Source organism: Kwoniella newhampshirensis, chromosome 4, assembly GCF_039105145.1.
Source record: "Kwoniella newhampshirensis strain CBS 13917 chromosome 4, whole genome shotgun sequence".
Taxonomy (NCBI): Eukaryota; Fungi; Basidiomycota; class Tremellomycetes; order Tremellales; family Cryptococcaceae; genus Kwoniella; species Kwoniella newhampshirensis.
This window is the reverse complement of record NC_089958.1, coordinates 1,485,912-1,512,966: the sequence shown is the minus strand read 5'-3', so window position 1 is coordinate 1,512,966 and position 27,055 is coordinate 1,485,912. Positions and strand designations below refer to the sequence as shown.

The 27,055-nt window shown below is 50.6% G+C and overlaps 10 protein-coding genes across 10 annotated transcripts; 6 read left to right on the top strand and 4 right to left on the bottom strand.

Moving 5' to 3' along the window:
* Positions 1-1,306: 1,306 nt before the first annotated feature.
* On the top strand, positions 1,307-3,566 carry IAR55_002530 (uncharacterized protein; the record flags this gene model as incomplete). Its single annotated transcript, XM_066945643.1, has 5 exons — positions 1,307-1,926; positions 1,997-2,104; positions 2,172-2,406; positions 2,464-2,591; positions 2,654-3,566. 5 exons carry the CDS (start codon positions 1,307-1,309, stop codon positions 3,564-3,566), a joined length of 2,004 nt encoding a protein of 667 aa, XP_066804332.1.
* Positions 3,567-3,967: 401 nt separating this feature from the next.
* IAR55_002529 (uncharacterized protein) lies at positions 3,968-6,027 on the top strand (the record flags this gene model as incomplete). Its single annotated transcript, XM_066945642.1, has 4 exons — positions 3,968-4,412; positions 4,696-4,961; positions 5,122-5,287; positions 5,366-6,027. The coding sequence occupies 4 exons, from the start codon at positions 3,968-3,970 to the stop codon at positions 6,025-6,027; spliced, it is 1,539 nt and encodes a 512-aa protein (XP_066804331.1).
* A 350-nt stretch (positions 6,028-6,377) lies between these two features.
* IAR55_002528 (uncharacterized protein) lies at positions 6,378-6,822 on the bottom strand (the record flags this gene model as incomplete). The annotated part of the gene is made up of 3 exons (XM_066945641.1): positions 6,378-6,449; positions 6,579-6,670; positions 6,738-6,822. 3 exons carry the CDS (start codon positions 6,820-6,822, stop codon positions 6,378-6,380), a joined length of 249 nt encoding a protein of 82 aa, XP_066804330.1.
* An 85-nt stretch (positions 6,823-6,907) lies between these two features.
* On the bottom strand, positions 6,908-7,913 carry IAR55_002527 (uncharacterized protein; the record flags this gene model as incomplete). The annotated part of the gene is made up of 4 exons (XM_066945640.1): positions 6,908-7,010; positions 7,128-7,319; positions 7,443-7,833; positions 7,907-7,913. 4 exons carry the CDS (start codon positions 7,911-7,913, stop codon positions 6,908-6,910), a joined length of 693 nt encoding a protein of 230 aa, XP_066804329.1.
* Positions 7,914-8,288: 375 nt separating this feature from the next.
* Positions 8,289-12,118, top strand: IAR55_002526 (uncharacterized protein; the record flags this gene model as incomplete). The annotated part of the gene is made up of 17 exons (XM_066945639.1): positions 8,289-8,712; positions 8,783-8,973; positions 9,037-9,152; positions 9,211-9,340; positions 9,408-9,515; positions 9,568-9,597; positions 9,656-9,889; positions 9,937-9,991; positions 10,043-10,097; positions 10,151-10,343; positions 10,403-10,855; positions 10,931-11,080; positions 11,139-11,269; positions 11,325-11,415; positions 11,481-11,572; positions 11,629-11,695; positions 11,792-12,118. 17 exons carry the CDS (start codon positions 8,289-8,291, stop codon positions 12,116-12,118), a joined length of 2,847 nt encoding a protein of 948 aa, XP_066804328.1.
* Positions 12,119-14,597: 2,479 nt separating this feature from the next.
* IAR55_002525 (uncharacterized protein) lies at positions 14,598-15,996 on the top strand (the record flags this gene model as incomplete). Its single annotated transcript, XM_066945638.1, has 2 exons — positions 14,598-15,839; positions 15,907-15,996. 2 exons carry the CDS (start codon positions 14,598-14,600, stop codon positions 15,994-15,996), a joined length of 1,332 nt encoding a protein of 443 aa, XP_066804327.1.
* Positions 15,997-17,077: 1,081 nt separating this feature from the next.
* Positions 17,078-18,313, top strand: IAR55_002524 (uncharacterized protein; the record flags this gene model as incomplete). Its single annotated transcript, XM_066945637.1, has 4 exons — positions 17,078-17,369; positions 17,464-17,538; positions 17,607-17,722; positions 17,789-18,313. 4 exons carry the CDS (start codon positions 17,078-17,080, stop codon positions 18,311-18,313), a joined length of 1,008 nt encoding a protein of 335 aa, XP_066804326.1.
* A 1,956-nt stretch (positions 18,314-20,269) lies between these two features.
* IAR55_002523 (uncharacterized protein) lies at positions 20,270-21,571 on the bottom strand (the record flags this gene model as incomplete). Its single annotated transcript, XM_066945636.1, has 5 exons — positions 20,270-20,385; positions 20,472-20,531; positions 20,596-20,704; positions 20,776-21,141; positions 21,212-21,571. 5 exons carry the CDS (start codon positions 21,569-21,571, stop codon positions 20,270-20,272), a joined length of 1,011 nt encoding a protein of 336 aa, XP_066804325.1.
* Positions 21,572-21,830: 259 nt separating this feature from the next.
* IAR55_002522 (uncharacterized protein) lies at positions 21,831-24,585 on the top strand (the record flags this gene model as incomplete). The annotated part of the gene is made up of 10 exons (XM_066945635.1): positions 21,831-21,974; positions 22,053-22,228; positions 22,286-22,373; positions 22,430-22,670; positions 22,731-22,964; positions 23,018-23,175; positions 23,233-23,434; positions 23,494-24,014; positions 24,070-24,396; positions 24,478-24,585. The coding sequence occupies 10 exons, from the start codon at positions 21,831-21,833 to the stop codon at positions 24,583-24,585; spliced, it is 2,199 nt and encodes a 732-aa protein (XP_066804324.1).
* A 174-nt stretch (positions 24,586-24,759) lies between these two features.
* On the bottom strand, positions 24,760-26,877 carry IAR55_002521 (uncharacterized protein; the record flags this gene model as incomplete). The annotated part of the gene is made up of 7 exons (XM_066945634.1): positions 24,760-25,091; positions 25,195-25,540; positions 25,737-25,951; positions 26,059-26,146; positions 26,206-26,237; positions 26,406-26,646; positions 26,785-26,877. The coding sequence occupies 7 exons, from the start codon at positions 26,875-26,877 to the stop codon at positions 24,760-24,762; spliced, it is 1,347 nt and encodes a 448-aa protein (XP_066804323.1).
* Between the last annotated feature and the right edge of the window lie 178 nt (positions 26,878-27,055).

The window sequence follows — 27,055 nt, the reverse complement described above, 5'->3', positions numbered from 1 at the left end:
TAGCATTGGAAAGCGATCGACACTAAGAAGTAGGCGGCCGAAACAGTGATGGGAGCGTTGGTGCCACATTACCGGAGACTGGGTCACCGAGGACCAAAGCTGTGCTGTTCCAGCTGCGTATCATCAACAAGAAACGCGTCAACAGACCAAAGCGATACGCTGTGTTGGCTAGATTGGCGCCTTTGGTAGGCGCATGGTCGTTCGCACCGCGGTGCTTTTGCGCCGTGGGACTTTTGGCAGAACGATGCATCGCATCGGGATGGATGCCATCAAGGGGGTGTCAATGGTGGGTACGTGTGTGTTACAGCGTACACGTGTGTAGAGAGCGATTCCATCTGCTCGTGTGCTGGTGACGCGATTGCTTGCTTGCTTGCACCTCTGGTATACATATACCGAACTCGCAACCAAAAGAGTATCATCAAACGCCCCAGTCATGGAGATTTGTTAATGTTATAGCCCCTTGTTTTTCCTCTGGTCCCTGAATGAATGAATAACAACAGAGAGAAAGACAGACATACAACCCTGTGCCTTTTCCACACTTTGCATCTCCGCACTTTAATCTCCCGTTCCCCCCAAAAACGACACATACTTTACCATACCCCTCTGCTCTTCCCCCTCTCTCCAGCTGTCCGACAGTTTTTCTGCTCTGTCTGTACGTATCATCATCGTAATATTCTCCACCGTACCAACATCCAAAACCATCGGTGACCGAGAGCCATTTCGGAACCAAACCCCCGGGTCTCACTACTGCTACACCACTCCATACCCTTTTGGAAATCCCTATAGCAAAAGGGCAAAAAGCAAGGTGATGAACCAGACTTCAAATCGTGACAATAATATTGATGTCAACCACCAAAACCGCCATCAACCTCAACCCCGCTCCCACCGTTCTCATCGCTCGTCATCTTCCTCTTATTCATCATCGACAACATTGCCTCTCATCGCCCGTACTCAACATCAAAACGACGATCTTCATTGTTCGGTAACGCCACCAACGCCTCAACGTACACCCATCGCGTCAATCGACAGCAATAGCAGTAGGAGATCTAGGACATCGAGGACCACCTCCATCTCTTTCGCTACACCAATATCAACGATCTCCACACATGAGGCATCAAGTTTAACGAATCCTTACCACACAAACACCGCCGACCCCATCCCTGCGTCCTCGACATCTACCTCATTCTTCTCCCCTACCCATCCTCGTCGACGAGTCTCATTGTCCATTTCCGCACACGCCGTTCCTGTCTCGAACCCCTTCTCTCCTCCGCCCTCCTCCCGACCGCCTCAGCGACGGGCTAGGACAATGTCATATCCAGTTCGATCTTCCTCTCGGCACAGCCACTATCAAAATGATCGACCCAAGTCATCAAAAACACGGAAGATCGTCATAACGCTCCTCGTGCTCCTATCCCTGATCCTCCTCGGAACCATCATAGTGTTATCTAGTGTATCATATTACCTAGCCATCCCTTCCTGGGCTTACCTGACCGAATCAGAGGTGGCCTGGAAACCCCAAGACGTGATCAAGCCTCTGAAGGAGCCTGCACCGATCCCCACAGAGGCGGCACCCGCGCATATCCGAAGGAGAAAAGAGTGGAGAGAGGTTGGTTCCGAGTCCGCGGTTTCTGCCGCAGATGCGACGGAAGATGCGGTGATGGGTACTGAATCATTGCCAGAGGTGTGGAAAGAGCTAGAGGAGGAGATGGAAGAGCTTGATGCAGAGGAGGAATCGGAAGAGTCACCGACATACGCAGAGGAAGACGACTTGGTCGCCACTTCCGATGTCACCTCAGAAATGTATTCCGGTGATGGAGTATGGGGTATCGATGGCGAAGGTACTGGTGGATACTGGATGAAGAGGGATTGGGATGGCACTGTTCATGATACGAATAGCTGGGATAGACTGTTCAATATTACTACAAGGTTAGTTGGATCCGGCTCGATCTAATCTAAACTTATCGAAAACGACCAACTGATAATAACGACCACGTAGGCCCGGCGAGACCATCCCCCGACTTATCCATCAGACGTGGAAGACCGACCATCTGCCCGACAAGTGGCAAAAGGCATGGAAAGAGTGTCGAGAGGGCATGCCTGACTAGTGAGTCACGCATGTCTTCATAGCTTGCAACGTTTTGACACTGATGTGGCTCTTTGTCCTTCTTTAGTGAGTATATGCTCTGGACCGACGATATCTCCAGAGAGTTCATTGCGAAGCATTATCCCGCTCATCTGCACATGTTCGACTCATACGAATATCCCATTCAACGTGCTGACTCCATCCGATACTTTGTCTTGCACCATTTCGGCGGTATCTACATGGATCTAGACATCGGGTGCAGGCGGAGGTTAGATCCTCTTTTGCAAGGCGATTGGGACGTCATCCTTCCCATCACCAAGCCTGTAAGTGACGGCTCCCGTGTATTCTCACTACGGACAAGCTGAACATTTGTGCCGTAGGTCGGGGTGTCAAACGATTTGATCTTCTCGTCCAAAGGGTCGGCATTTATGGATGACACGGTTCACGGATTGTCCGCCTTCAACCACAAATTCTTGACCAACTACCCCACGGTCATGTTCTCCACTGGGTGAGTACCTACCCTGCTTGCGCACTGGGAAATGTTTTTCAATCAAACTGACCTTTCCCCAGCCCGATGTTCCTTTCTGCGCAATATGCCCTCTACTCATCCGGACACCCTCTCACGGAGACTCACCCCCGACCCGAAGTGCGAATCTTACCGAAATCGCTGTACGGCAAAAACACGCCCATGTCAAATGTCCCTCATTCCTTCTTCTCCCATTTCTATGGATCGTCGTGGCACGCCGACGATGCTGGTTTCATCACATTCCTCGGCGACTGGGGCAAGAAAGTCATGTGGATCGCTGCCGTAGTCATCGTCATTGGCGTCATCCGATTGATCTGGATCAGGCGAAACTCTGTCGGCGGTCCGCAGTATCAGCTTCTTTCAATCCTCCCTACTCATGGAATGTCAGCATCGCCAAGGTCAGGCGACGAAACGCCTACCAGCTCCAATGGATTGGGCTCGATGAGCCCGACTTCGTCGCTGGACGGCTTACCCACTCAATTACCTTCCGACATCGCCTCGGTCTTCAAACGGGCAGGCAACCTTATCCTCGCCGCTCCCGCAACGTTACTATCCAGCGACCGAGAAAGAGACAGAAGAGGGAGAAGAAAGACTGGGCTGCTATATTTCGTCCCAGCTCTTTTCCAACCTGGCCCGTTACCTCGAAGAGGCAGAACAGCATCAGAAGCTTCTCAGTTGCCTTTACGACGATCACGTTCCCGAAGAGACAGAGATCAATTACCCCCACCGCCGCCTTACGATCATATTCAGCTAGAGGATCGACCTGGTAGTAGAAGTGGGAAGCCAGTTGAGGGGACAGTCGGACTTGGAGTTCAGATGGGAGACACAACGATGGATGAGGTGGACACTTTCTTGCATGAAGCAGACACGGAGGGTGAAGGTGAAGGATCAAGCTCGAGCTATGCGGATGAGGATGATAGAGAATGGCCAGAGTGGGCGGGTAAAGCGGAGAAGTGATTGGGACTGTGTATTTTGTTTTTGTTGGGAGGGTAGTTTACTCTGGTGTCTGGCCTTGACGAGTGACGAGTGGCCATTGGAATTAGACAGCATTGGTCCTTCCCACGAACGTAGATCGCTCGTGGACTAATTAGTGCATACTTACATTATTGATGTATGTGCTTGTCATCCTGTGCCATCATAGACATCGACCCGACTGGTAGTTTTGCAGCTGGCCGAAATGGATGCGATCATCTTCCTGACTCGGCCACGTGTATCGAACGAAGCCTCCACTCGGTAGATTGACAAAAACTGTTTGGCTCTGTGTGCAAACGATCTTCTATTACTTGCTACACGGAAGGATAATTCGCAACACTTTCGCAAAGATAGACGATAAGGAAGACCCCAATCAAGAATCGAAGATGCCCTCGTTCACTCGTCGACTTCCGTCCACGACCCTTCCACCACCACCCGGTACCCATCCCTCGCCATCGCTATCCACCCTTCCCCTCCTTCCTACCGGCTTACCATCACTAGACGACTTGCTTGGCGGCGGACTCCCTCTCGGCTCTACCTTTTTGGTATTAGCTCCTGATAGTCATTCAGCATGGGCAAGACTCGTCTCGCGATATTGGATAAGTCAAGGTCTGATTTCGGGTCAAGCGAGTGTTTTCGTCGGCGGTGATGACGAAAGACAGGGCGAAGAGGTCGTGGGAGGTTGTATGTGGGTCGAAAAGGGGGCAGTGGATGGGAGTGAGAGTGAAGGTGAGGAGGGAAATGGTGGACCCGGTGGGATGGGAGAAGAGGAAGGGAGAAGGATAGCTTGGAGATATGAGAAGATGGGTAGATATAAGACGACAGTAGGAGGTGAGTCAATCTGCCTTGCCTATATTCTGTTGTTCTTCCTTTCGTGGTCGTGGTTTTGCTATGGTACTTTGGCATATTGGAGATGGGTGGAACAGGTGACTTTGGCTACTTTCTGTCCTATACTTCCTGACTCTTCGCTCGACCTGTTGTCGCTCGCCAAGCTATACCTTCAACCGCATTGTTGGACACCGCTCCTTGCCTCTTTGATACCGTCAATAACCATAGCTGAAGGGATCTCCGTCGTCAAGAGTACGCCTAACTGATACTGCTCTACCTCCCCTAGGAAACGGCTCTCAGCTCTCACTCACGACGCCGATCCCGCCCTCGGTGTTATCGTCCATTCACACATCAGGACAACAATCATACATCCCTCTCAACATTCCCGAATCCTCTGGTAGTAGCTCGACACGGCCCAAAGGACCTAGTAAATTCGATGTCGCTCTCAAGGGGATCCACGATAAGCTCTCTGGAGCAGATCAGAGAAGGGCTACGAGGTTGACGATAAATGATCTAGGCGGGATGGATTGGGGGGACGACGTATCGATCGACGTGAGTGGATTTCCTTCTTCTGATCTCCACCTATTCTGAGGGAGATCCGACCAGCCAGACGTCGGACTTTACTTTGTTTCTGTCTCCTGCGAGCGACATCGCGAACGATGAGATCATGGAACGACCCTGGGTTCTGATATTGTTTCCGTTACATGTACAGGAGATCCACCGTTTCCTTCACGGCTTGAGAGGGATTATAAGGCCCAAATCTGCAGCGGCACTAATCACCGTTCCGCCAAGTCTGATCACGGGACCGAGAGGGGAAGATATAGTCAAGAGGCTGGCATGGTGTGTTGATGGGTGTGTGGAGCTGAGAGGATTTGCCGGTAAGTCGATCGCTGCCAAACGTGCATTGGCGATGCGCCGCATGTGAGAGCATTGCTGATTGAGACTCTGGTGTCCAGACGACCCGACACTACCACCTCTTTTCCCGACCACCCACGGCTTACTCACACTACATTCGTATCCCACCTCACACACCCTTCTCCCTTCCACACTGAAACACTCGACCCTTCTCGGCGTATCTCAAAGTGAAGGAGGGGGCGGAGGTGGAGGAGGCGCGGGTGAAAATAACCTGGGGTTCAGATTGAAGAGGAAACGGTTTGTCGTGGAGACTGTGCATCTGGGCGTAGAAGGCGGGGTGGGAGAACGACAGACGAGTGGGGACATATCGACAGCTTTGAGCGGGACTAGTGTCCTGACTCCGACAACGGCAACGGCAACGGCAACGGCAACGACAATTTCAGAAGCGGCCGAGGGTGTGGAGAAGGTGGAAAAGGTGACGAACGCTGTTGCGGAGGTGGGATTGAACTCGAGACCGAGAGGACCGCAGGGGGAGAGGAAGACTTCCAAACCTAGAGCGAGGGTCAGATTCGGAGGTGAAGAAGAGATGGTGTCATCGGCAGTTGATGAGGCGACAATAAAAAAAACGGAACAGCCAAGCCAGCAGCATCATCACAGCCATGACCACGCTCACGGTCATGCTCATCCTCCTAATGGAGGCGGCAATGGACATTCTCCCAGAGTGGCGCTCAGACACGATAGACCGGATTTATACGAATTCTAGTCTCTCGAACCTGTTCGGTTGGGAAAGAATAATCCTTCCGTATCCATTCCATGCGATGCATATATCATTTTATGGTCTGTGGACCGGATTGCGAAAAAAAAATAGTACAGGCAACATGTGTGAGGAGAAAATGGGCCGAAATATCAACTCTTGTACAAAAGCTGAGGTCTGGTTGATCAACGAAGGAAACGAAATCATATGGCTCAGTGACCTGACTTGTGTATCGACGTGACTTGGGAGCAATGCTAAATTGTGATCGACATCTGTGAGTCAGACAGAGCGAATATAACAATCATATGCGCTCTATGGTCTGTGATTTTGGCGAAATCCATCGGTATTCGTTGATTCTATTAGAGCTTGAGGACTGAAGCTCGTAGCTGCTTTCGACTCGTACGTACAATGTCCTTGGTGTCGAGGCACAGCTGAGAACATACAATCATACCGTCAGCTACAAGATAGTGGGCAGAATCCGATCGAAGGTGGAAACGACAGATATACAGTGACGAGGTAGGGAGGTATAGGTGGAAGTTTGGGGAATACTCGAAACGTACTGTCGCTCGTTGTTCACCCTCTTTCAGCTTTGCTTTTTGCAAATGATTGAACTTTTTGACAACATTGTGAATCTTGTCAGGTCTCGCTTCGACTACATTGGAGGATGTCTCAATCAGCCAGATCTTGGACAAAAGACCACAGGAGAGCCGAAAACTCACGTTGAGTTGTACATTTCTGGAGCGCGACCACCAATGGACTTTGATATTCGTTGAGGAAATTGACGAAGACATCGTAGAATTTCATGTGCTTTCCCTGTCCACGAAACAGCCGTATTCAGCATTGTTACCAGATCTTTTGACAGAGGTTCGACGACCAGGAGACGTCCCACTCACAATCCTGGTCTGGGCTCTTCTGTGCCGTCCCGAGTCTCCTCTAAAGCTTGTCCGATAGTCGCTTCCAATCTGGACGTGATATCTTTCACAATCTGAGCTCTGCAAGGAGAAAAGAAGACGGCATCAGCCACCGATAAAATGAAGAGCTTGCGGCTGGGCGTGAATTAAGAGACCAGAACTGGGGACTTGTAGTGGTCAGGGAACAGAATGCCATACCTCGTTTTCGTGCCATTATCGCCATCCTTCAGTTTTTCAAACCTACTCCGCAAATCATCCCAGAGAGCATCTAGTTTTTGGACCTCTTTCGAACCGTTCCCATCGCTTTCTCTTTTTTTACCTCTGCTGGCGGTGTTGCTCTTCCTGGAGGCTTTCATCTTGGCAGAGACCGATTTGACAACTTTGTCCACTCTACAGCATGAGAGTGCGCAGTTGTCAGTCAAATTTCCTATGATCTCACGTCGACGCATTGTAGAACAGAATGTGAAAGAGGATGAAAAGTTATTGGAAACAGTCGTTGAAGAAAGTACTCACACTGCGGACTGGCTCTGACTGTTGTCATGCTGTTCGACACGTTCTTCCTCTTCCTCCTCCTCCTCTTCGTCTTCTTCAACTTCTTCGTCCCCCTCGTCATCATCTTCTTCCTCTGCCGGACTGACTTCATCATCACCAGACTCATCTTTCTTAACCTTCTTCTCTCTCCCCAGCTCTCCCGTCACTCGTGTCCTGTTTCGAACTCCGACAACTTCACCTTCTACCTCTTTTCCCTCTTCGCCACTCTCATCTTCTTCGAATCTTGCGGCTTTACGTTTCTTGTCAATCTTAACAGGAGCAGGGTCAGAAGCTCTTCCTCTTCGGGGAGTCGCTTTGATAGCATTGGTACGCTTGCCCATTGGCTCAGACTTGCGTGAGACTGACTTTTTGGCTATGTGGAAGCAGGTGGATGAGCAAAGTGGAGGTTGCGGGTGGAGGTGACGGTCTTGTGTAATGACACTTACGAGGCATGACGGAGGGATGCGAAAGTGTCACAGTCAGTGTCTGACCCAGTACGTGTGTCCGGCTAGGATGAGAAGAACTCAGTGGCGAGTAGAGCAGAATGAGATGAGGAAGGAAAAGGTTGTCATACACGGTGTAAAAGACATGAACATTAGAAGCATTCAACTTGCGACGCTCCCGTGCCTGAAAATGGTTGCAACTCGTAAGTCAATGATGCTGAGACGAAAAAGACAAAACGCGTCGCGTAAATCATTGAATTCTCTTCCTCTTTGACATCGATCGTCGACTTTCCTGACATTGCTAACACCCCATGTCCAGTGCAGGTCGTTCCATCCTCTAGCCTCACTCATGCCTCCTGAAGGTGTGCTGCAGGAACGCTTCATCATGTCGGACTCAGACCCCTCTCGACCAGTTTTTGAGCCTACCGACATCTTCGATTTCGATTTCCCTCTTCCGACTCCACCTCAGTCTAATCAAGCAGATAGCAACACATCCACATCTGCTTCAGGGGATGCAGACATCGACCTCGATGGTGCTGGGAGGACCACAGTCACTCGGGCTGACAAAGAGAGAAGAGAGGACAGGATGATCTTGGACAGTCCTCCACCTGAATTGGAAGAGGAAGCGTCGGATTTGGAAGACGAATTGGCTTTGATGGAGATGGAACGGGAGAGTGCGAGCTTGCCAAGATCGACGACGACGGCCAAGGCCTCGTCAGTATCTTCAAATAAACCAGGAGGGTTCGGCTCGTCGGCTCTGCTCGATTACACTTCCTTGGACGGTTCGGCTTTTGAACCTGTGGCATCCTGTAAGTCGTCATTTCATTTCCATTCGAGACAAGACGGCCTTGCGATCTCACTAACAACGACTCACATCAGCTTCTCGGATCCGAGTCGCTCTGACACCTCCGCCAGACCGGGAAGCTTCCCTAGTTGATCTTGCTCCGTTGCCAATTTTCGAGTCCTTCCTCGATATCTGTACACTCCCAATCCTGCGGGCGGAAACGGCAGAGGGCAAAGTGGTTTCGTTCAAGAGGCGGTACAGACCAAAACCTCCGGTCATACAGTCGGTATGTTCGCGATCTACTTATGGCTGCCTGCGGCGTAGACGACTAATCGTCTTTGGAATATAGACTAGAACGCACAAAGGTGTGACGACAAGGACGGACGCTGGCGACCTTCTAAGTGTACCGCTGCATCGATTATTGGCAGAGGTAGATGAGCTCAAATCTCAACAAGAAGCTATCAAGTAGGTTCTACGTTTAGGTTACGCATCTGTCTCATTGCTCAACTTCCCTTCTACTCAGACTGCAACAGCGGTATGACGAGGAGCGAAGACGCGCTGAAAGAGGCGCTCTAGCCGCTACTAGTTATAATTCTACTATGTGGGTAGATAAGTACAGGCCGAAGAAGTTCTCTGATCTATTGGGAGAAGATGTGAGTGATCGTCTCGCGTCCTTTACCGGCTGTTCACTGACCGGTCGTGGCGGTTTCTTGACAACAGCGAGTGCACCGTGAGGTCATGGGGTGGCTAAAAGAGTGGGATAAGTGCGTGTTCAAGCGGACTGTGCTTGGAAAGAAACGAAAGATGGAAGAGACAGAAAACTTCGTGGTATGTCGGCTTCGTGGACGGAGAAGTCTTCGCTGACATGGTCTCTGTGCAGTACGACCCACTTGGTCGACCGCGAGAACGTGTAAGGCCTCCACGTCCCATCTCATGCAAACAAGGCTAATATCTCCCCAATGGCGCAGATCCTTCTTCTTTCAGGTCCTCCTGGGTACGGTAAAACGACGCTCGCACATATAGTTGCTCGACATGCCGGCTATCGTACGCTGGAGATCAACGCTTCAGATGATCGATCAGCTGCCACAGTATCCACCAGAATAAAGAATGCGATTGAATCGGGTTCCGGACTGGCAAGCGAGGGGAAACCGACTTGCGTGGTTATCGATGAGATTGATGGAGCAAGCGGCGGTGGTGATGCTGTGAGCTACCAAATTGTCGGTATCAATGCTGTGCTGACCGATCTCAGAGCTTCGTGAGAAGCTTGATCAAACTAATACAGGATGTCCCAGCGAAGAAAAAGAGTGAGCGTTGGCAGGATCGTATCAAGGCCATCAGCTCACTCGGTTCCACAGGCAACACCCCGTGGAAGCCTCTACGAAGACCGATTATCTGCATCTGTAACGATCTGTAAGCTTGGCGATCACCGGTTTATTCAGCGAGCGATATTGACGATTATGCAGGTACGCCACGTCCTTACGTCCTTTGCGACCGTTCGCCCGTATCATTCGTTTCCGCAAACCACAAGCCCAATTCCTCGTCAAACGGCTCAGGGACATTTGCGACCGGGAAATGCTCTCAGCAGATTTGAGAGTGTTGACCACGCTGGTAGACGTGACGAGCGGAGATGTCAGGAGTTGCTTGAACACTCTCCAGGTCCGTTATCTTTGACATGCACGAGGTCGGTTCGAGCTAAAGCCTTTCCCACGTCACAGTTCATCAAGTCCAAATCTTCCGCTGTCACCGATGAAGCCATCCGATCGTCCTCAGTCGGTCTCAAGGACTCTGGAACAACTCTGCAGTCGGTCTGGAATTCGCTCTTCATCCCTCTGGCAGCCAAACAGCGTCGGAAAACAAGCGGTATTGATGATGGTCGCTACGTTGACAGGTTGTCATTCGCAGTGCAAGCTTGCGGTGACTATGACAAAGTCGTCCAAGGCTGTTTCGAACATTATCCGAATCTAAAGCCCATTGATGCGTCTCTTGGCAACCTTTGCAAAGTACACGATTGGCTTGGGTACTACGATCGATTGGCGACTAAAGTCGGAGAAGGTCAGGAATGGGACTTGATGGGTTATGTGCCATTCGCAATCACAGCTTGGTATAGCCATCTAGCGGCACCGGCAAACAACGCTAAGCCAACTGAGTGGCCCAAAGCCGATTACGAGGTTAGTATGATTGTTACTGACTCATGGGTCGACGCATCTTTCTAGGCTGACTGACTGCACATCCCGTTCTGCTAGTGCTATCAAGCGCGGGTCGTGAACGAGGAGATTGCAACGAATCTCAAAAATCTCATACCGCCAATCATGAGATCCCTGTTCTTGACAACAGCGACTTACACGGAATTGATTCCGTTGCTGATGCGGATCATCTCGCCCCCTCTGAAGCCAGTGAGTTGGACCGAAATGACAATCGACTGTGTACTGATGAGCGCGCAACCATCTCCAGGTCAACGCCAATATTGTAAAGCCTGCTGAGCGAGCTGTCCTCTCCCGTCTCGTGGAGCTCATGATCCCCCTTGGTCTGCAATTCTGGCAGGAGAAAGGCGAGAATGGTCAGCCCATGATGAGGCTTGAGCCGTGAGTAAGCCATTCAAGGAGCATTCGTTAAATATTGACGATTTTGAGCATGCAGGCCGATTGATGTCTTTGTGCACTATGATGGGAAGAGAGCAGACGATATCATTGCCTCTAGGTTTGCAGTGAGACAACTTGTCGCACAGGCTGTGAGTTCCGTCTACACCTTGTACAACACGATGGCTGATGTCATGGTATGCTGGTGATGTGATAGATGGACGCAGAAATCGCGAGGAGAAGAGGAGCTGCCGGAGCGGATGGATCAGGTACTGGAGCTGACTGTTTCTCGAGGGCGTATGGACTGAAGTGAGTAATGCCAAGTAGTATGAAAATTAAGACATAGCTAACGCATGTCTATCCAGGGGTTCCGCTTCCATGCCAAGAGATGGAGGTGCAACTGGAGCTGCTAAGGTTGATAAGGCCCATTTGGTGAGTCGTCTATGAACACGAGAACCAAGTCCCAGTGCTGGTCACATTAGCAGTAAGTAGCGCCTGCTGATTCTGTTGTCATCGGCTGGTCCGTAGCCTGCTACCGATTTCTTCGGACGTCAGATGCAAGATCAAGGAGCTTCAGCTTCACTATCGTCTCTTCAAGACTCAAAGGATGAGAGTGAGTATCGTATGTTGTCGTTTAAGTGTCTCAGCCTCAAGCGCGCAAACGGTACCTTGAAAAGGCGAAAAGGCGCGATGTTCCGTCCGTTGCTCATTAGATTCATGGTGTCAGGTCTTATCACAACGCCATCCACTATTTTGGGACCGCCAAAGAAGAAGAAATTCGTGGCGAAATACAAATGCCACGAAGGGTCTTTGAGTGCGGTCAGGAAGAGCATCAAGATGTCTGCGTTGATGTAATACGAGAAGAGAGAACATGATGCCGTAAATTGTCGTTGCCAGGGATGGATAGTAGATTACTGCTTCACTATTGCGTTGTCAACCCCTTATCTGGCGTGATATGTGATGAATGACAGCATTATATTGCGCTTGCAAGTTCCGGGCCGCCATAAGCTGCGCCATGTTCCGGCCCGTCAAAGATAGCTGTCGTCGACCGAGGGACCAGAGGGACTGCCAGGGTTGCCATCATGTGCCTCTCGAGCCCCTTGATCTATTTCTAATGCCAGAAGGGAGATACCCTTTTTTGCCTCCAAGGTGAATTGGTGATTTTCCGATTGTATACAAATCTCTTATCCTGAAGCTGGGACGTGGGACCTTGTACGTAGATTCACTTGTTGATCCGGTTGAGCCGCGATGGTCGGGGATCGAACTGGGTACAATTTGTAATGACGGGAGTTGTCCTACATGACCTCGAGCTGCACTTGTGAGTTCTATTCTGAGAGGAACATCAGATTAACCTCTTTGCCGAGATCTGGGTCGACATAACCTTTCATCACAGCGACGGTCAAGGTGGAGGACTAGCATTTTAATTGTATGATCTTTGCGAAGATGAAGATTGATATGGAAGATGGCTACTAGGTGGGGAGATCAGCCTTTTGGGTCTAAGCACTAGACGTTTAGACGTTGGGGAGGGGTTGTAGTCACCTCCTCTTGGAACCTGCTCGTGCCTACGGATAGACTGGAGCCCATGGCCGTGACAGCCGGGTTTCCGGAGCCCTCACGAGACGAGGGGCAAGAAATACTCGAAGCAGTAAGAACAGACACAGGTTGTGTCGCAATCTTTACTTAGGAACCGGTAAAAACGCCTTTGGTACAGCGTACAAGCCAGTGTACCATCATGCATTTGAAATTCCCGTTCATAATGATATGAGGTGAAAAGAAAAATTCCCGTTCGTGACTGGGATTCCCTGAAAAACCTGAATCCATCGCGGGAGGGGAGAGAGTGCAGGAGGAGAAAAAAAAGGACGTTTTGCTCCGATAGCTGAGATGAGAGCGTTTGCGTCGTTCTGATGGGACCTTCTCCCTCTCTCCCCTTTCCCTCCCTTTCACTCCCTTTCCCACACCGCCAATCAAAGCGTCGTTACAACAACGACAATACCAGATTGAGAGAGAGAGAGACAGGGCAGAGCGTTGCTGTCTGACGACCACAGCGCATACCTTTCCTTTATCTCATTCATCCACCTCTTCCATCTCTTTCTCACCATCGCACAATAGAAAAGTCATCGTCGAAGCACGTCGCTCGACTGTTCCAGCTCGCAACTCACCCCTCGTCACCACCGTCCCCTAGGCTGTGAATTTGGATACCGCTTGCTCGTGAGTCTTCCTTCCGTTCAGGTTCGGTCATGGTCCGGTTGGGTGGAATAAAAAATCTTCGTGTGGGAAATCGCTCTGGAGCTGGAGCGAGACGGGGAACGATGATGGCCCTCCAAGGGATACATCGTTTCGTTGGACCAGATCGAAAAGGGACCAGTCGACATAAGGATGGATGGAGTGTTTGGTCAGCGGACAGAGTGGTATTGGACATGGCGCGGCTGGGAGAAATTATACCCACACTCAGTCAAGCTATACCTGCTGGACTGGTACTGGATCCAATCCTGCTTTAAGCAGGCTTTTAGCCTTGCCATTTAGACGTATCCACATCATACTATCCTCTAGCTCGTCGATCAAAGCTTCACCCACATCCCTTAGTACCACAATCGCTTCTCATTTGGCATGACTCGTCACCTCCTCCCACCTACATCAATTTACGAGCGGCTGTCCCCGACAACCTTATAAATCCGCTCCACAACTTGCTATCTTTAGCCCTACCTTTGTCTCTCCGTCGCCTCTCCCTTCTCTCCCCTTGCATCATATTATTGTGCATGGTCGTACTTGCATATGTGCCTGTGCTTGGTTTGTGATGATCGACATTTTGCTGACATTTCGTCATCATCCATCCCTATTCCCACCAACTCCACTACTAACATCCGACGACTGCTTTATCAACCTATTCATCCACTTGTCTTTCTCGTTCGTCTCTCGCCTTACATCAAACTCGTCCGCCAATCACGCGCCCATACACGACCCCGATGAACGATCAACAGTGCTCGCGACCCAGTCCAGCAACCTTCCTCACCACCACAAACTCTTAATACATCCATCTTATCACTAATACCATTCTGTGTGACGATATCAATCGACTTATCGGCGATCCGAGTTATCGACCCCTCTGTCCCCTTACCCGGACAAAGCATTCAAGCTGAGCCAATAAAGCCTCTCACGCTTACACTCCGACCTCCTTGTGCACGTTTGAGACTCGTCTCGCGGCACCTCTCTTCTCCATTAACAGCTTTTAATCATTTTCTCTCCTGATCGACGCACCATTTAGATCTAATCATCGTCCCCGTCGACGATATACATAATTAAGAAAGAATCATTAACGACACATACATCAACAACAATGGCCAACTTTTCACCCGTATCCGGCTCCCCAACTTCGGTCATCACTCCTTCCGAGCCTACCACCGCTCCTGCCTCCGGCCCCGTCGTCCCCCGAGCAAACCCCAAGACCAAGGCTGCATCAAAACCTCGAAAGCGCGTCAACACCGCCGAAAAGCGTTCGCAACACAACGCCATTGAGCGGGCTCGACGAGAGACCCTCAACGCCAAATTCCTCTCCCTCGCCCGGCTTTTGCCCTCTCTCGCATCGTCTCGACGACCAAGCAAGAGCGCTATCGTCAATGGCTCGATTGCCCATCTTAACTTCCAACGCAACCAGCGAATTCTCGCTGCCAAACTCCTCAAGCAAGCATGTGCCGAGCGTGACGAGCTTCTCAACGAGGTCAACGAGTGGAGAAAGGTGAGCGGCTATGCTCCCAAGGAGGCCCAATCATCTTGGATCGAAGAGATGGAGGAGATCGCCGATGTCGAGAAGGAGATCTTCGGTTCCTTCGCCTCCATGGGGGGTGAAGGTGACGACAATGACGACGAAGACATGACAAACGAGAGCCTTGAACCGTCCAACAATGGCTTTGTTGGCAACGGTCTCATCACTCCCCGCTCTTCGACGGATCTCGATGCTAGCATCGCCGTGCAGAACATCTACAACAATGCTCAGTCCCTTGATGAGCAATCGACAGCGCCTGTAGCTGCTGCTATCAACGGTATCGACTGGTCTGCTGAATTCGCCTTCGGCCTCAACAATGGGTCTCAGGTCAGCACCGCTCCCACTCGCACCAACTCGATGACATTCGGCTCTGCATCCAGCTCGCCAGTCAATCACGGTCCCAGCAACGTTTTGACCCCCGCCACTTCGACCATCGATGCTCTTTACACCCACACACCCTCGCCTGCCTCTTCCCACAGCATGAGCGGATCAGTCGATGTCATGTCTGAATCCGCTCAGTCGCAGTCTCAGGTCACTCCTCTTCAGTTCACGCACCAGCAATTCGCATACCTTCAGCAAATGCAGCAAGCTCAACTTCAACGTCAGTCTCAACAGCAACAGCCGTTCAACCCGATCGCGGGTAACACGTTCAATGCCATGTTCAGTCAACCTCAGCAGCAGCCCTCCATGAACTCAATGGTTCAGACCGATGCGTTCACTCAGCAGTTGGTTGCGAGCATGTTCCCTCAGCAGAACAAGTACCCCATCTTGGGCAATGGTGGTGGCCAGACTCCTGCTTCGATCGCTGACATTGAGGTAAGTTGAGGAGTTGTTGGTCTGATCTTGGAAAGGCATGTCAGCTGACATAGGCTCTCCTTTGCAGAAGGCCATCCGTGCTGGGGTGGGGTTAGGTCTTGAGCTCGTGAACGGTTCTTGGGCCCAAAGTCAGAATTCGGCTGTGGAGGGGTTCTAAAGACCTCGTCGTCGACTTATAATTGAGCAGGTTGAGACTGGAAGTTCCTTTGATTGATCTGAATTGAGGAGAAGAACGAACAACGGTTGTCATTATAGTCATTGCGGTCAGTTCGAGGTTTTACATTTTCTTGGTAAAAAGGGATACATATGGGTTACACAATCCAATCGTGTAATTATATCCTATCTGTTCTCGTCTTTTGTAGGATGTGGAATACATTCAAGATCAGGAATGCAGTGATACACATGACGTTGGAGGCATTGGGTTGGGACTCGTTCAGCCAGGTGGTCGCTAGTGGGAGTCGCCACAGCGGGCTACTGCCCAATGCCACTTGTGAAAAAGTCTCGGCAAAGTCCCGTAATTCTCCGTAACTACGAGGTATGTGTATTGCCACAAAACGTGTCTTACGTACAGGTATTTTTGATCCGTGTTTGCTTTCTTTTTTTTCTTTTTTCAGGGAATGACACTGTTTGGGATCAAACAATAAGGGTGTGTGAGCGGTCTACTCGTGAGATATGTTGTACGACCTGCGTCACTTTTAGACTATGACCGGTGTTCTTTCGGATGGGCATCCTTGACGGACACTTTGCTGTGCTGCTGCTGCTGCTGCCGCTGTTGTGGTGTTTTATAAGTATGCATGTACGTAGTAGAACAACAGCCTAAGTCTAGGGTAACAGGTCGTTGTTTGGGCCGTCGCGATGTTTTATTTTGTAGAGTGAGTGGTGCAGCGCACGGACCTCGTGAGTCCTTTGTTACGGGGTCAGGATGGGATTGATTGATCGAGTTCAACCCTTTGATCCCCTTCCGCCTTGTTCATCCAATGATCGTTCTCTCTCTGTCTTTCCCTCTTTCTACATCTCACCTTGACCTTGACATTGTCATTACTAACTGTTAGTTCGACATCTACACTCTCAACAAATCAAACAACCCCCCCCCCTCCCGCTCCCTCCCACACTCTTTTCAGACAAGCACATTGACGTCCAACATCGACGAAACAAACAAGGACCAATAAACACTCTTCGGCATCCTTTGATCTTCCACCCAATTCCTACCCATTATTCGATCTCTTCAGTCCAACAACATGCTCTCACTTTTCATCCTATTCCAACTCCTTCCCGTCCTGGCAATCGCTTCTCATCTCCCTCCTTACAAACGACATGCGGCACACGACCGAGCTCGCAAGAACTTTGAACATGTCCGCGAGACCGAACTCATCGAACGAGAACACCATTTCGACAACAGGACACTCGTAGAACGTGACAGTTATACTGGTGTCGGGACTTATTACTTTACGGGTCTGGGAGCGTGTGGACAATATTCTCAGGATAGCGATTTCATGGTCGCCATGAACTCGGCCCAATACGGAGGTGGATGTGAGTGAGACCTCTGTGTGTCTGTGTGTGTGGTGAAAGGAAGTCGAGTTTGCTGACGTGACGTAATGTTCTGCTTTTGCTTTTGCTTTGGTAGACCCCGGTCCTCAATGTTTCAAGTACATCACCATTCAATCTGGTTCAAAACAAGTCGGTGGTATCCAGGTTCTTGGTGAGTCAGGTTTTCGTGCGAGCGAAGACGGATGTTGACTGCCATTTCACGCGATTTGCTGCGCACAGACGAATGCCCGACTTGCGCTTATGGAAGTCTCGATCTTTCTCCTGGTCTCTTCACCCAGTTCGCCGGCACCGACGCCGGTACCATCCAGATCACCTGGTGGTTCGATGGTCAGGAGGTGAGACCCGCTTCCATCATGCTGTACTGGTCGAGCTTTGTGTGCTCACTCTTTTCTTTCTCATAGCAAACCTCCACCACACCGACATCGACGTATGTTGCTCCCACACCAACATCCACCTGGGTGCCTCCAACCACCACCTCTTCCACTTCTGAGTGGGTTGCTCCTTCGTCATCGTCACCCACATCTACATGGGTCGCACCTTCCACCCAATCTTCCGCAATCCCCTCGTCGACTTCTCAATGGTCTCAACCGGCGCCAACCGACACCATCACATCGACTTCCACATCGACTTCATCGGCTGCATCATCCACCATCACGTCATCACCCGTCTCTAGCGCTTCTCACAACTCCACAAATCCATTCGCCGTCATCCAATCTGACAACTCAACAACCACAGCCACTCTCCCCATCGGGTCTGACCTCAACTCAACGTTGTCGTCAGCGACAACAGCAACAATAGGTGACAATGGCTCATCCGGTGATGTCTCCGTTCAGATCGACGTCCACTCCAACAATCTTGAGCTTTTCAATGCTTTGGCTGCTCAATACGGTCAACTGGTGGTCGAAGCCGCTGGAGGGAAGAAATAGGAAGATTTCAAACCGATACTTGACACATCTCCGACGTTGACAACGTTTTCTCCCATATCCTTTGATTCTGTTCCTCATTTTACGATATTTCTCATCCTCGTCTGTTCTGGAGTTGGATGTTGACTGATCCAGGAGATCGGTCTTTTGGCGCCCTTTTGCGTTCGGATCAGTTCGATCGTCGTTACCCATCATCTTGTGATATACCCAAGGGACAATGCTTTGTATATATCTGTTTTAAAACCTCTTCCTTTCCACCTCCTCGCTAGACTTGCTGATACGCTCACGAAGTGATATGCAAGCAATTATGACCTTATGGTGCTCGGCCAGAAACGGAGCGGTTACCTGACCTTGACTGATTTTCACATGGTCTGTTACAGCTCTCAAAGGTCGATACAACAAACAACAAGGATATCATGGCTGAAGCTGATTCTCAAACGTGTGCGACAGAGGAGGCGGGTCGGCGATGAGCAGGGTTGAAAGGACTATTACAGACCCCTGCGGCGGGGACGCGGAGTTGGGTCCGCGCAACGTTGCTTCTTCATTGACCAACGGCAAGCGCACGAGTACGGCATGTAAGGCTGTTGTTCTACATGTCAAGGGGATCAGCTACGGTGATTTGCAAAACCTCATCACGTCACATAAATCGCTCAGTGTCCTACATTCGTTTGCCATACTCACAACTTTGCACATCTCAAAGTGAGTGATACATTAATGTGCGATAAATGTGTCACTGTCTGGTAAGTCTCCTACGAGTTACCCAGCTGTCATATCGTTCTTGCCCGTATCCGCACCCGTTATCACTGATTTGGTTGGCGACTCAAATCCAACGGCTGATTTACCCCTGATCATCGTTCTGCACTTCGGTCTTTATAGCTCGGTACTAAAGACGGGGACTCGAACTCACGATTGTGGGCTCAGAGAGCGAATACATCAATTCTGAAGGAACAGATAAGTGACATTCTATGACTATAGTCATCGCATGCCAATTCTTGCCTCTTCGGCACTGTAGACTGTGGCAGAGTTCATGTGTACGAGTACTCTTTATGAGTCGATCACCAACGTTTGCATTGATCCTGGTCAGTCGTGATGCGTGGGATGCAGAGACGCATACGCGCCATGGCCCGCTTCATATCTACCATCCCTTCGTCCATATCGTGGTGCTCAAACATGGTGTGTTAAGAGTCAAGAGCGGGACCCAGTCTTTCTCAGTGAGCTTGTGAGAACCATCAACATGGGCTACACTAGCGCTGCTCTTTCGCGGGACCGCGAGGTAACTTATATGATGCTGGATCTGAGCGCTAGTGGCGACACTGGATCACAGCCGTTGAAAGATCCCGATGGGAGATTACCCCCAATTTACTTACTGTCTATCGATCAGTCTATCAGAACCCGCTTGTGCACTTTACTCGTCGAGGTGGTTTAGCACCTCCGAATGAGCGATACTCTCTGCCACTTTCAGACTTTCTACACTTGTCGGACTTCTTCTCTGCTACTCTCAGAATACAAGTACAGATATCCGGTTCATGCTCAGCAGTCGGACTCTTCTGACCCACACCAGTCCCTCCCAGCTCAAGTCGCACCCCGCAATCAGTCTGAAGAAATCTCGAAGAAGTCTCAGCACCCAGATTATGGGAATATCGCAGGAAACGGTATACTTCATGCACCCCTGCCCTCGGACGAGGCGTCCAGCTGGGAGATGAATCAGGCTCTGGATCCATCACTTCCCCCGACTGCCCCGGAATTGTAGAGGTGAGAATCAGAATGATCGATACAGTGCATTTGCGCATAGGAGCTAAGATGGCTAAAATGTCAGTCAGGCATGACCGAAAGAGCGGTGCGCTAAGTCATACCGCAATGACGATATGAAGCCACATTCTCTCGCTAAAGGCATCAACCTCCTTGTTGGGATACACATGTTAGTCGTCAGACGTCGTACAACACCATGCATGCATTTCCTCAAAAAGCACCTATTCGCGCACCACCTTCGAACAAGACTTCCCGCGCCTTCCCCCCCAAAACGGATTTCCACAGCTCGTCTCGGACTTCAGGCAATGTCAAGATCGTTCTTGTTTCTACATCAGACAAGAGACATAAACTCAGCTTTGTCTGTGGCCTTTTGATTTGCAACAACAGGACGGAGTGTACAGTAGCTACTCACTGCTATCTTTATGGCTAACGTCCAGGAGAACAACAGTATTTGATGTGATTTTGATGGCGCCTGTACCATGATTTCCTACCGATCAGTATAAGGTTATTCTTGAGGTGTTAGCGACACATCTCACCTTCTGCCAGTAATTTGCCCACCCGTGCCGGAGTACCGACCGCAATTGACACTTTTGTCTTTTCGAGGTATTTGATCTGATCGGCCAGCTTGAAGTGCTTTGCGAAGAGCTGTTGCAAAAATTCGAAAGAGTCAGTTTTTCAGTTGTGAGATATTCTGGCAACAAGCCATTTGTGCTCGCCTTGGCAACCTCCCCATTGCCCTTGACATCCCTCACACCTCTGACCACGTCTGCGCATCTCAATCCTGACAAGGCAAGGACGATCACCTGAGGTGAGCCGTTTGCCGGTTTCTTGCTTTTCAAACGTTTCACGATGGTCTCGATTCTCTTCTGCAACGGTTCGAACGACCCTTCCTCGACTTTGGGTGCGGCGTATTCTGCTGGTGGTAACAGACTGGATTCAGGGATCATCTTGTCGTCTAATTCGACCGCACTGGCCGAGGGAAATGATTCTCGTATAGATTTTAGAAGTGTCGCTGAAAGTTCGGGGATGGTGAAATGGGTAGGGGCATCGTTAGGACCGGTCTCAGCACCGTTTTGACGTTTCTGTTCGAACAATATAAGATTGGTCAGTCATCGCCCTTCGATGGCTCTGACCGAAGAGGTCTCAACAGACCTTGGCTTTACGCTCCTTCTCCTTCTCCTTCTTCCGTCTCTTCTTCTCCGCCTTTTTAGCTTCCTCATCGTCATCGTCTGCCAATTCCACGTCGTCGACCTTTCTCTTCTTCCCCTTAGCAACTTCGCTCTTCGCAGTCTTCACTTTTGCCTCTTCTTCTTCGTCATCGTCACCATTCTCTGCTGACTCGAATTGGTCCTCGTCGTCGGGGACGATCTCCGTCTCTTCGTCTTCAGCTTCGGAGCCGGACCCTTCAGCTTCCACATCTGAGTCGGCCAAGAGATCGGGGTCGAGCTCGAGACCGTCGTCAAGATCATCCCCTCCCGTCTTGGACGTCATGTGTTCTGTCGTCTGCACCATGCTGAGCGCCTGAGAGACCGATGAATTTTGGGATGACGAGAAATGATAGCGATCAAGCAGAAAAAGTTGATTTCTGGCGACGAAGATGCTATCAAAAACGAAGATATCGGTTCACGTGCTCAACTTTCCCACGGTCTCGCTCCCTAAGAAAAAGTCAGTGTTTCAACCAGGTTCACCGTTGGAATCCAATCTATGAATTCAACTTTTTGTAACTGACTCTTCTCAGTCGCTTACCTAAACCCAGCATCGATACCTCATCATGGGGAAAGCACAGTACAAGAAGAAGACACAAGGGTGGCGTCATAACCCACTACGAGTGCCTGATGCCCATCTGGGAGGTGGTAAAGCGGAAGGCAAAGCTGATCCCGCAAAGGAGAAGCAGATGATCCCAGTCCTGAACAAGGTGGGTAGCGTGGTCTTGCTCGTAGTGTTTGATTTTAAGGCAGGATGGACAGGAGCTGACAGAAGCGCGGTTGCATAGCTCAAATCTCCTCAACACGCCGACAGGACATGGGCTTGTGCCGCCATCTGCAACCTCATTCAAAACGACGCTGCGACCCGACGACTGTTCCAAAGTAGGAATGTTGTGGGCGAGCTCATCGAGCGATTGTCGGATGATGTCGATGAGGTCGTCGTCGAAGCGTCTGGTGCGCTTAGGTATGTAAAAGTCTCCTACAGTCTGGAAAGACATCAGTCTGATCTCAAGATATATAGGAATCTTGCTATCGATGGTGGTCACGAATTGTGCGGAGAGATGGCGAACAAGGGAATCATGTCACATCTCACTGTCCTCATCGGCAAGGTGAGCTATCGAGTCATTCCTAGCGTCGGAAGCGTTTCGAGCTGATTCCTGAGCAGATCTCCACCACAATCGACAACATCTTGAGTGGAAGTGGATCCGAGTCGGGCCCCGACAAGTTCTTCCAAGAACGGAAACATCTTCTCGACTTGGCCGAAAACGTCATGTCCCTTCTCTGGAGTATGGCAGAAGCGAGTCCAAAGACCTTGCAAGCTGTCAATGCCACTGCAAGTGAAAGTCTCCTCGTCAAGCTTCTTCAAGGACGTGAGACTATTGGTCTTGGCGTGTCTTTAGCTGCAGGTGGGGCAAATCTCAACTAGTTGGGACTCGGAAGAATTTGCTGATAGTTCGTCTCGCTAGCGCAAGCACTATACTCCCTCTCACAAGATAATTTCCCGTTCAGAAAAGCCCTCATCACCCACCCAACAGCTCTGCATACCCTCATCGAGGTTGTCCAGCAGGATCATCTACAGGCCGAAAGCAGTCAGCAAGCGAAGTCGAAGAAGGGGAAGGGCAAGGATAAGCAGGCAGACGGAGCGACGCAAGACGATCTGCCCGAAGGTCGTGCCTTGTTGAGAAGGATCCTCATAAGCGGTATGTTACTCCTGCTTCTGGTGTATCTGGTGTATTTGCTGATCGTGTCGCAGGCGTTCTGAGGAACTGTGTGGCTGCGGGTTCCTGGGCGGACGACAAGGTGGACATCAGCACGTTGACCAATGCCACCATCTTGCCGCTTGTCAATGGACTCTTGGATGTCAATATGCAAGAGGTTTGTGCGCGGGTTCTGCAGCTCGTGCAGGAAATTGTAAGTTGAAGTCAGCATTCGTATCATCGATTGTACAGCCGGTTAACGCTTGACCAGCCCAAGCAAGACATCGCTATCGCTCTCGGCAAAGATCTCAAGACGGATCACAAATCTGGTCCCGAATTGTCACTCGAACGAATCGAACGTAGCCTGAACACCGTGGTTACGGCCTTGGAGGTGTTGACCAACATATGTGCCGGACTGGAAGATGAAGACGATGTGCTGGAGGGCGCGGAGGTTCCTGAGACAGCCGAAGAGGGTGAGTGTGGCCATATGAAGTCTGAACTGCGAGTCGCGTCTAACAACGATCACCCTTAGCGGACGAAGATGAAGAGATGGATGGCGTTTTCGACGACGAAGGCTTGATCGAACAAGGTCGTGAACCCGATGCCCCCTTCGGAGACATCGCATCAAACCCTGTCGTGAACCCCGGAGCCACATTGTCCCATCTTCTCAGCGGCCTTCAGCTCCCTCGACGTCTGACCGCATTGTCTCAGCTCACACAGCTCTCATTCCCTCCTGCAAACGACACTCCTTCCCCTCATCCACCTACCACCTCGGTCCTCTCGATGCTTCACTTACGAGCTCTCGAGGCGCTCAACAATCTTCTTCTCACAACTGCTGCTTCTATACCTGCAAACGCTAGCGCCGCCACACAAGCCGCTGCAGCCGCTGCTATCCCTATGCAAGGTATCTGGGATGCAATGTTCGCGACCATCGAGACGATTGGATCTGAACCTCAAGCATTGCAATTGAGGGGTCAGGAGATGAGAGTGGAAGTGTTACAAATGGCTTTGGGCTGTGTCTGGGGAATAGCCAAGATTGCTCCAGCGCAACTTGTGAGTCCGCGCCCCGTGTATCTAGAACCGCGGTCGCTGACAGTGCACTTTGTAGTCCATCCAACCTCCGCACATCCAAGCGCTCATTGACGTCCAGGCTGTCCTCCGATCAGAACTCGCAAAGACAAGATGTATCGAAGCCCTCTCTTCTCTCGCTTCCCGCCAGAACGTTACAATCGACGAGAACCGCGCGATCGGTACTTGGCTCACCCAGCAACTAACTTCGCCTGCTGCGCCTTTATCAGCAGAGTTGTTGATTGCTGTCTTGAATGCTGTCATCGATGTCTATGCAGACGAAACGAAGGACTCTGATGAAGAGGTCTTCGTGAAAGGAGGTTTCTTGGAAGGATTGTCAGGAATCGTTGCGAGAGTCAAGGGCGAGGTAAGTCTATTTGATCGTCACAGGCGTCAGGACACCTGTTTGATATTTCAAGCTGGTACTGATTTGATGTTGTTTGTCCAGGTCAAGAAGATTGATCGAAGGAACGATCGTCAAACGAGAGTCAGAGGGGAGGAAGCATATGAGAACTTGGTAGCCTTCATCAAATACCGACGTAGCTTGCTTCGATAGCTGTGTCTCTCATCTGCTCACGCCTCCTGGCCTGATCTGCTCTTGCATACGGAATACCGTCACTCCCTCGACTGCTTTCTCACTTGATTATTTATACCTTGCATCAATGCCATGAATGTTATGCCCTATGGACGTCATGATGTCTTCGAAATTCTGCATACATTTGTCTCCATTCTACTTCCGCTTTCCCCCCTTTCTCTTTCTCGGTTTCCCACCATCATCACCACCGCCACCTACGACTCCGCCTTCCATCCAACTATCATCCTCGTCCAATGCTATCCGTGCGCCTCCAGTACCACCACCACTACCACTCTCTACAGGAGTTGAGTCAGACTCTTTGGTCGCTGCTGTTCTAGCTTGTTGAGCGACTTCCGAAGGAGGTTCGATAGTATCGTCCAGAATGTTCTTCTTCTCGTCACTTTCGTCATCTTCGGACGGAGCGTCATTGAATGACCATAGATCTTTGATCTCGCCTCGAGCGAGAGCAAGGAGCAACGGACCGATGGCTGCGAGATTGAAAATATATGATCAGGTATCGTTCTCCCCTTGCAGTGTTGCAAAGATTCGAGGAACATGTAGCTGTGGGCGATAGATGAGATATTGACTCACTGCACGCTGGACTGAGATACAACAGGGCCGGTTGAGCCCTCCTCGTCCAGTGCATAACCACCATAGTAGTCCCCAATCCAATGATATAACTGATAATACCAGCCACGAAATACGGTTTCGAGAATTTGCTCCTCGTCGTCACATCTTCTTTCGGATGTGATCTGACATGTCGCGCAAAATCGTATCGCAGACAGAGGGCGATGACTAGCCCTGGGACGACGATATCGCCCAGACCAAGCATGGCGAAATCGGTAGGGTGGGAGAAGGGGGAGGTCTTAGGGGACAGAATCTTGATTGGAGCATCGATTCCTTTGGCAACGGTCACCATGACGGGTGTGGCGAAGACCTGAGCAAAGAGCGAAGGGGTAGGTCAGCTTCAAGTCCGGTCCATCTCGGTAACTTCGGAGTGAAGTTCATCCGTTATGAAGTATGAAGCGGACAGGTAATACAAGGATATTACAAAAGGAGAACTCAACGGACGTTAAGACATAGCTCTACCGATTGAAAAGAGCCTCAGGTGACGAAAGGGACACAAAACTCACCCAGAAAATATCGTAGATCAACAGCAAGCCCAAGAGCGAGAACGCAGTCAAGAACGAATCAAGCTTGAGCAGCGCCAACGTCGCCGTTGACAGACACAGTGCGAGCACATTCGAGAGGATGTACGGTCGTCCGAGAGGGATATACAATGCCGGTAGGATCATAGAGAATGGGAGAAGAACGAGCGAGGGGAGGGTGAAGGGGAGATGGAATATCTCTGTATTGACACGGTGGAGTCAGTACCTTGCATGCAGGATAGGGAGGGCGTGGACATCGGTGACGAATGATGAAGTGGGGCGAGAAAAGAGCACATGTCTAACTCACGTCGGATCCCAGCAGAGATACGGATATGATAAGTCTTTGATTTGATCGAAAGCGCGCGGAGAGCAAGGTTGATGAGAGTGGAGAATGTCTGTGCAGATAAGGTGTTGTCAGCGAGGGCTTTGGCAGGAGAAGGCAGACATGCCTCACTGATTGAACGGCGAATATTCCTGCTCCAGAGACTGCGACGAGGGGTGGATGAGCTCGAATATCTAAATGAATTACTAGAGCATCTTGGACCGTTCTCTTCCACCGTGGACCGCTCCCCAACCTTCGTCGCCTACATTGCCAATTCTGCATCCATGACCACACCAGGACACGGGCGATGTGAGAAACTGATGTGTACTCACAATACACTCCCAAGATCAGATTTATCCATTTCTTCCCCACATACTTCAATATCGCCCACAACCCCAGCAACGCCACCGATCCCAAAACAGGGAACATCAACGAATCAGCCCATGTCAGAGTCTCCTCCAGATTCTCGGCGTCTTCTTCGTCGTCGAAATCAACATGGTCACAGTACGACAGGTCGAGGGCGAGTTTGTCTCGTCTTGCAGCGCGGAGTTTACGGAGGGTGTTTGCGGGGGTCTGTCAGAGTATCAGCGGGTGAGCAAGCCGTCTTTGACTTTTCGGCAGAGCGAACCGTTGGACAAGAAAGAACGGAAGAACGAGTTCGGTCGGAAGTGATGATCGTCATGTGGAAGATGAACGAAGACAAAAACTCACCTTTAGCGATTTGAAAGAACCCAACGCAATGGGTATCAGAGCCTGTAGCCCAAGAGCGAGGTACGAAGCGTACAGATCGCTATCGCGGGGCATGTTTTAGGGGGGGGGGCGGGGGCCAGCAAACTCAGGTGAGCAAGAAGCACGAAGACACAGCAAAGATTGTCACAATATGTTGGTGGATGTGGACGTGGAAATCGCTGGGACATCACGCGAGTGCGGCGGACTGTGGCGGAATTGGTTTCAGATGTCATCGAACGTCAAAGATGTCCTG